Source organism: Tachypleus tridentatus, chromosome 8 (assembly GCF_004210375.1).
Source record: "Tachypleus tridentatus isolate NWPU-2018 chromosome 8, ASM421037v1, whole genome shotgun sequence".
NCBI classification, from domain to species: domain Eukaryota; kingdom Metazoa; phylum Arthropoda; class Merostomata; order Xiphosura; family Limulidae; genus Tachypleus; species Tachypleus tridentatus.
In genome coordinates this window covers 15,642,050-15,651,383 of record NC_134832.1, presented here as the reverse complement: position 1 = coordinate 15,651,383, position 9,334 = coordinate 15,642,050, and the positions used below count along the sequence as shown (strand labels likewise).

The window sequence follows — 9,334 nt, the reverse complement described above, 5'->3', positions numbered from 1 at the left end:
ATACAGCCATGCAATTTCCATAGACAAACATTTGCAGTAGAATGTGTCGTACTGAAGAGCTCAGTGACTTTCAACGTGACACTGTCATAGAATGGCATCTTTCCAACAAGTCAGTTCGTTAATTTTCTGCCTTGCTACCCCGATCAACTGTAAGTGCTGTTATTGTTAAGTGTAAACGTTTGGGAACAACAACAGCTCAGCCACGAAACGGTAGGCCACACAAGCTCACAAAACGGAACCGCCGAGTGCTGAAGCGCGATGCGTGTAAAAAATCGTCTGTCCAAAATTGCAACACTCACTGCTGAGATTCAAACTGTCTCTGGAAGCAAAGTAAGCACAAGAACTATTCGTGGGAGCTTCATGAAATATGTTTCCATTGCCGAGCAGCCGCAAACAAGCCTAAGATATCCATGCGCAATGCCAAGAGTCAAGTTGGAGTGGTATAAAGCACACTGCCATTGGACTCTGGAGCAGTGGAAACGCGTTCTCTGGAGTGATGAATCACGCTTCACTATCTGGCAGTCTGATGGACGAATCTGGGTTTGGCGGATGCCAGGAGAACGCTACTTGCCTGAATGCATAGTGCCAACTGTAAAGTTTTGTGGAGGAGGAATAATAGTCTGAGGCTGTTTTTCATGGTTTGGGCTAGGTTCTTTAGTTCCAGTGAAGGGAAATCTTAATGCTACAGCATACAGTGACATTCCAGAGAATTGTTTGCTTCCAACTTTGTAACAACAGTTTGGAAAGGCCCTTTTTGTTTTAGCTTGACGATGCTTCCGTGCACAAAGTGAGGTCCGTAAAGACATGGTTTGCTGAAATTAGTGTGGAAGAGCTTGACTGGCCTACACAGAGCTCTGACCTCAACTCCATCGAAAACCTTTGAGATGAATTGTAACGCCTAGTGTGAGGTGGGCCTTCTTGCCCGACATCAATGCCCGACCAATGCTCTTGAGGCTGAATAGGAGCGAATCCCCGCATCCATGTTTCAAAATCTAGTGAAAAGCCTTCCCAGGAGAGTGAAGCTTGTTATAGCAGCAGAGGGGATACCAACTCCATATTATTGTCCATGGTTTTAGAATGAGATGTTCAATAAGCACATGTGGGTGAGATGGTCGGGTGTCCACATACTTATGGTCATGCAGTGTAACTATATACTCTAATAGTACTTCAATTATGAAATTTTATTCTATCAAGATTAATGACGAGTTGTAAATTTCTTCTGTGTTTTACTTATAAAAACACGACAAACATATCTTTAATTCAAATAAGGATGAAAATATTGACCTCTTGTCTCTGGAAAACTAAACATTTATAATTCAGTAATAACTGTTAATCTTCATAAAACTTCAAAATTTTACTAAAATCTCATACAACTAAAACAAGGGCATAAAATATTTTAAAGAATTAATATAATATAAAACACAAAACTGGTGATATAAAAGCTTTCAACAAGGAAAATGTTTGTTTGTAAGCACAACGTTACGTAATAGGCTGTCTGTATACTTTCCACCAGGTTTTCAGCCTTCCAACTGAACCACTGGGAGGCTGTAATAAAAAGAAGAATGTAAAAGTAAAGAAATATTTAAAGTATGTGTAAAATTAGGTATTAAAAGAATATATTTATTCTAATTGTATTAAGTAATTTTAATGCAAAGCAACACAATTTCTATAGTTTTAAATTAAGTAGATAAATTAATCTAGAATATCGAAACTTATTCAATTATACTAATGAAGACGCACAAACAAAAAGATGTCGTTTGAAATAGATCGAAAACCCAACCTGTTTACATTCGAATGTTAACCAGTTTTCATTCAACACTACGGTCTTTAAAAATATGCTTTTAATGCTTTTTAATGTACTCTGTTTTAGGGTCGTAAAGGTAAAGGCGCCATTTATGTTTGGGCTGTAGGGAACGGGGGTAAGAAGTTTGACAACTGTAATGCCGATGGTTATGCTTCAAGCATCTTTACCATAGCAACTGGAGCGTTAACTGACGAAGGTCTTAGCGCATACTATTCAGAAACTTGTGCTTCTGTGCTAGCATCAACTTACGTCGGTGGATCTCATAGGCCACCAACAAGAGAAACTTTTAAACGTGACCGAAGAAAAATCAAAGTTGTGAGTTACTGATTAAGTTTAAAGTTTAAATACATTTAATAATATTATAACAGCTACTATGTCAAAATTAGTACCAGTTATGTAAAAAACCTAGATTTGACTCAAAATAAATAAAGGTAGGCTTAAAACGTAATTAATATCATCTAAAATCATTGTATTTCCTGTAATGGTCACATTTGTTCAGTTAAAATTATTCCCTACAGATGGCACTACAAAGATATTTGCTGCTTGTACGTTAGTCTGGCGGATTGAATGATAATAACATTATATAAATTTGATATTTCAATTATAGGTCACAGTTTAGTGCATTAATGCTTCTAAAACTGTTTCATTAGTTTATTAGAGTGATCAGAGAAGATCTACTTATGAGTGTTTCACTATTATATTGTTTATATATATGTTTCAGAAGAATTCGTATTGTTTTAATTGTAATTGAAGTGAGCCGGCATGGCCAGGTGTTTAGGGTGCTCAACTCGTAATCTGAGGGTCGCGGGTTCGATTCTCTGTCACACCAAACATGCTCGCCCTATCAGCCGTAGATGATTTATAATGTGACGGACAGTTTCGCTATTCGTTAATAAAAGAGTACCCCAAGAGTTGGGGGTGGGTGGTGAATATTAGCTGCCTTCCGTCTAGTCTCACACTGCTAAATTAGGGATGGTTATCACAGATAGCCCTCGTGTAGCTCTGCATGATTTCAAAACAAACAAACTATCCAAACTATGAACGGTTAGCGCTGAAGATAACTTTCCAGTAGTTTTGCCCCGAAATTCAACAAACAAAAAAATCTGTATTGTGCCCAATGATCTTATTACATTTCATGACCATAAAAACTACGTACACAACTATTGTACTTAAATGTTGACAGAATTAATTGCATTTAAAACTGTAATAACAAACGTTTCAAAATAGCAACTAAAAAAAAACAAAAACAACAAGAACAAAACTGAGTACACAGTCTATACCGAAAAAAATAATGTGTGCTCTTACTGCATCAAGTTACTAAAGGGTCAGCCATGGATCAATATATATTTTGCAAGAGAGTTGGTTTAAATTGAACTTTAACTTGGATTTTATTATTTAGAAATTCGATTTGCACCAATTGTTGTTCGAATCGAAAATAAATATAAGTATACACAGATTTTATTGTACTTCTCTCACGATGGGTGTATAACGCTAAAAATCTGTTTGATACTCACAGTTAGTAAAGCACTGATAACCCATTGTAGAGCTTTATGCTTAAACAAAAACAAACGAACATTTTTCTTACTACACGTTGTTGTTGTTTGAATTAAGCACAAAGCTACACAATGGGCTATCTGTGCTCTGCCCACCACGGGTATCGAAACACAGTTTTTAGCGTTGTAAGTCCACAGACATATCGCTGAGCCACTGGGGGGCTCTTACTACACCCTTTACTACTTAAAGCTGAATTAAGGTTATTTCTTTGTTCTATAATCTATAACATATTTACATAAAGGCTTTCTACATTAAATCTAACAAGGCGTTATTTTAATTTTTAATTTTAAAATTAGAGCATTTGTAGTAATGTTTTCAATGTTTTAGTAATATTTAAGTAACATTATATATTTATATTTCGTCGTTCGAGGATGCAGAATTAAATAGCCTACAAAGAGATGGCGCTGTTTGCTAACACAATGTGGCTATTGACATTCTGTTTGCTCTCCTGTGGCACAGTGGTATGTCTACGGACTTACAGACTGAAAACCGGGTTTCGATATCCGTGGTGGGCATAACATAGATAGCCCATTGTGTAACTTTGTGCTTAATTCTAAACAAAAAAAAACTAACAAAACATTCTGTTTTCAGATTATTTTAGTTTCTAATATTATCTTAAAACTTCCATAAATTATTTCTTTTTCCTTACACAGGTGGTTCCTGCAGCTCACGGGAAATGTTTGGAGTCTTTCCAGGGAACTTCGGCTGCGGCTCCTATGGCTGCTGGAATAATAGCTTTAGTACTACAATCCAAGTGAGTTAAGACTTATAAACAGATTGTTAATGCAGCGTGGATAACATACAATACTATTTTGAATTGTTTTAATTAGAATACAAAATACATAAAATACTTGTGCATTGTAGGATAGAAGCCATTTCTGTTCTACACTCTTTTAAAGATATGAAAAGGAATTCAAAGCTACAGGCTAATAAATCTGAACAGTTCTCGGAATGGATTTCCTTTTCTAGCACTTGAACTTAAAAAATTACAAAGAGCTCTCACCTTGTAACTAACCTGAGTAACAAAATCAACGTAAGCTCCAACAAGCCTTTATTTCCAAAATACTTACCAAATAGATATTTAGTAAATACTATTAACACCTTTCTAATAAACCTCAACAGTACACTTTCAGAAACTACTGATAGCTCTTCCTGTATCAAAAGTTAGAAGTATTTGAATTTCTTCTAACATTTAACAACTAACAATCCACAGTATCTAGAGCTTTAATAGCATCTGAAAGTAAATGATCTTTGCCAAAAAATCAAAGGATTCAGACTTTCTAAAATATTTATTATTTTTCCCAATAGACTAAAGAAATTATGGATTATAAGATTTTAGAAATCATTTTCCTGTCATGAAATTTAAGCCTCAAGTTAAAGATGTCACTAGTAACCCATTTTATAATAAGGCAAAAATAAGGCCAAACAAAAACAAAAAATGCCACAACAAACAGTCACCTTCCTATAACTGTCTGCAGGCAGTGAAGTGTGACATACAGGTGGGATGTTGTAGGATTGAGCACCAACATCTCACTTTCCTAATTTATATTTTATTTTATTATTATTATCTATGAATTTCTTCATGTGACACTGAAGAACGGAGGTTAAGACTGATAGACGGTGTATCCTCACTGCACTATCTACCCTACCTCCATAGTTACCTCCAAAACCTATGGTACGTTTTATATCCTGCATTATACCCTGTGCCCTGGGAATCTGGGGATCCTTTTGACCTATGTAGCTTTTTTAATTTTGTTTAGGTTTGTTTTAGTTTTAAAACATATAATTAGTCAGAGGTTTGGATTTGTTGTTCTTAATGCAGTCCTTTTGATTTTGTTTTATTTTACTTGACCGTTAATCATTAATCTTCACTAGCAACGTATAAATTTTCCATAGACCTAAGTAATAGCATAATAAAAACTCTGCTTAATTGTGTTTCAGTACTAATAGTTTGGTAACTACTAACATACCTAGTAATTTTACATTTGTTTTGTGTGTTGTTTTTTTCCTATTAAGCCTTTTTGAATTCATGTGTTTTGTTAAACTAAGTCCTACAAAATATGTTATATATATAATTCAAAAATTGATTAATAAGAAGAGAAATAAAACTTGCAAATGATAACGTGTAACCAAATCTTTAAAACTTACTTTATAAGCCTAATGTCAACAGTTCTTTGTTTAAAAGTTTGATTTTCATTACATAATAATTTTTTTATAATTTATTTCCTAAAATTTACCCCCAGCAGCATCTACTGACTTACACCGCTAGGAAATAAATACCTATTCAAATCATCTTACATCCTAACCTTGTATTCCCAAATGCAGTTATTTGGTTATTTTATTTTATTTTTTCCGTTGTCTTTTTCCTATTCCATTGACATTTTCGTAACAAAAAATTAAGTATGTTCAGATCTTAGCTTTATGAAATATTTCAATTTTGCATGAACCCTGATATTTCCTAGTACCAATAAACTTGCTGCCCAGTGGCACTGTGGTATGTCTGCGGACTTAGAACGCTAGAAATCGGGTTTTGATACTAGTAATAGGCAAAGCAGAGACAGCCCATTGTTCTTTCTGATCGCTAATCGTCAAAATCCAAGACTAGAAAATGGACATCTATTAAGTGAAAATATTTCGATATAAAACAAATAATGCTACCACGAAGTGACGTTTAATCAAACTATTATTTATGTAGCTTATCATGATATCTAAGAGAACTGAGGTCAGAGAACTAAGCAGGGTCTTGTGTGTATCTTGTTACATTTAGCTCCAATTACAGTTAAAGTATTGCCTTAGTCTTGAAAGGAAATATCACCGTTATAAGATTACCAAAGAATTCGATAGTTTTTTCATTGGTATTGTTAGTAATAATAGTCTTTAATTTTCATTCTCCCCATGAAATATTTGTGTTTTTGGTAGCCCAAACTTGACATGGCGTGATGTTCAACAAATTATCGTACAGACTGCTCGAGTACCAGTAGCAGACGAAGAGGGCTGAGCTTTTAACGGCGCAGGCCACCACTTTCACCATAAGATAGGATTCGGAGTGATGGACGCCGCCAGAATGATCTACCTGGCGCAGAACTGGTCTACAGTATCTCACCAACATCACTATATCGTCCCATCGACAAACGAAACCATGTAAGAAGTTATAAAAATATGTATATGATGAGAATGAATTAAATTAAAAGTCTGTAAAAATTCGTTTCTTTTAAGTATTTAAAATACACACTTAATAAAATATGGAAATCAAATGAAATACCTTATTAACTATTTGCATTATTGTATCATTCAAAGTATTTGTGGGAAAAATGTTGTTTAATAAACTATAGCTATGCCATATGCCTGATCTTACATTTGTTTTTTCCTTATGAATTACTGTTAAAAACGCTGTAACATGCTGATAAATCTTAATACACTTACTTTAAAAATGATCCATTTTCCGTTTGTGTCTTTCTCTGTGTGCATATGTTAGCATCCATCACCCAGAGATAGCTGGCTTGATTACCATAATTTTGTGTATGATAACTGGAAATTGTCTAATGGTATACATGGGCTATCTTTGTTTTAGAGCTTTTGCCAGATAAAGAAGTTTAAAAGACTCTAAAATAGCGCACATTTCTACTTTCTATTAACTGTTGACGTTAAATTTAAAGACACAAGTACTCAGTCAGTTAATACAGTTAATTATTACTTTTCACAAAGCAAGGTATACAGTAATTATCTAACAGAGGTTCATTAAGGAAGTAATAACAAAACAAAAGTAAAAAGAAAGGAGAACATTATCTTTATTAGAAACTAGCTTTTGAACTCTGAGTTTGTCACCATAAATACTGAGCAAATACAGTATTGTAAATAGTTATTAAAAACAAATGAAGTATTATTTTCAAATTATTCTTGTGAAATTTAAATAGATATATTTATCCTTACTTACATAAAACTAGCTTTGAAAAAAGAAAATAAAAATAATATGGAACATAGTGTTGAAGGAACGTTTACAAACTGTCCATCAAACACTAAATTTAGTTAACTTAAGATAGTCTGTTACTGTAATTAAGTACGTTTTATACCATTATGAATGTATGGGTTTTAAAACATCAGTAATGAATAATCAGTTGTTATTAACAAATCGTTATGTTTTCTTTTTGTTGAAATAAGCAAATGGGTAATACGTGTTTGTTTACATGAACACCTTAAGCACAAAGGACTATAAGTCAAATAAATGTGATTTAGGTATAAACAGAATGGCAAACAGTCAACAGCACCTACTGCCAGAATGGATACTATTAAGACGAGAATGAAAGTCCGAATAATTATACCGTTACTAATACTGGAATTTAGGATTTACTGTGTAGAAAAGTGTAATTGATCCGAAGTCTTCATTTATTGCGTACTTTATTATATTTGATTCTCCATTTTTCAGTTTAAGAAAACAACATTAACTAAAATATTTCGATAGAGAACCAGTTTAGATGATCGAAAGTTTGGGTTCTTTTCAAAACGAAACTAGTTGTTTACAAGGAATTTAAAGAGTTTCTATTTCAGGATGTTTTTTTTTTTTTTGCAATGCTAATTGTTTGTAACTTATCAGACTTAGTACTTAAATTGCTTAGGTAATTTTGGTAAACTTACAAATAAGGTGAAACTTACTATTAGTACAATGATTAATAAGATAAAAGAGAGATTTCAATGTCTAAAATGTGTAAATAGAAGTTATATGCTCATTAGCTAAATAACCTAAGATTCAGGATGTTTTGTTTTGCAAGTTACTTTCGTTAGCATTTGACTATTCCTATATAGGTTTCGGTGCACTTCTCAATTTTGAAAAAAAAAGAAAAGATTTATTTGCTTTAAATAGTTACAGTTGTAAATTATTGTGAATACTGTTATGCATGAACGTTTCTATTTTATTTACAGTCGTTTGACACTAGATGCCAGCACTACAATAGGAGTGACTGTGGACAAAAATGCCATGACTGTTGACAATCGGGTTGATCGTTTGGAACACGTGCTGGCTACAGTAAACATAACCTCCATGAAACGAGGAGATACGGAAATACATTTAATCTCTCCAGCTGGAACGATTTCCAATGTTATGACGAAACGCCCTTTAGATACCAGTGACAAGGGATTTTATATGTGGGATTTTATGAGTGTTCATTTCTGGGGGGAAGATCCTCACGGTCGATGGCTATTGAAAGTTAAACACAGTGGTCAGTTTTTTTCCTCAGTAGCAATTGATTATTTCTCCCTGACACTGTTTGGAACAGCAGAAAACCCACTTTCTGAAGATGATCTGCAAATTGATAACTCTCACATTATTAATAGAAATGTATTGTCGACCATTACTTCTTCAGAAAGACAGTTATCCAAAAATGTTCATCTTCTTCCTCGGAATACGGTTAGATTTTTGTATGGTGCAAACACTGTATTACACAATTCCTCCTCATCTGGAAACAAAACGCTTGAAACCTTAGTTGACAAGAGCGTAAATTATAGTAAGACTGAGACAGCAGCTTACAGAACTGGGCCACATTTTCTCATGAACACAACTCAAACAACTCCAAAACCTTCTTCAAAAACTAATATTATTTTCAACTCCAAAAATTATTCTAGCTTGAACAGATCGTTTTATGAATGGTTTAAAAACAGGGATCTTGGATCATCTCGAAAAATCCTAGGTGAAACGATGGAGCATACTAAGTTGAAAACTGAATCAAACAGAAACCCAAAAAAACTTTTGCCTAAGATTAAGACTGATAAAGACCGGTTTGATAAATTGATAGATGCTTCTAGATCGATTTTAGTTAACTTCCTGAATAAATACAATCACAGAAAACACATCTTGAGACGATATTACAAATGTTTAAAACATCCCATGATCTGTAGATATTTTGCTAATACACCAAAGAAGAGGAATCTGCTAACATTTCATCACGAATTCGTAAATACGTTTTAAAAGACCCAGATCTTACA

The 9,334-nt window shown here is 33.7% G+C and overlaps 1 protein-coding gene across 1 annotated transcript; it reads left to right on the top strand.

Annotated features, from left to right (window-relative positions):
- Positions 1–258: 258 nt before the first annotated feature.
- LOC143223879 (PC3-like endoprotease variant B) lies at positions 259–8,540 on the top strand. Its single transcript, XM_076452353.1, has 5 exons — positions 259–330; positions 1,871–2,119; positions 4,012–4,112; positions 6,278–6,499; positions 8,276–8,540. Exons 1-4 carry the CDS (start codon positions 259–261, stop codon positions 6,354–6,356), a joined length of 501 nt encoding a protein of 166 aa, XP_076308468.1. The 3' UTR covers positions 6,357–6,499; positions 8,276–8,540.
- The last annotated feature ends 794 nt before the right edge of the window (positions 8,541–9,334 follow it).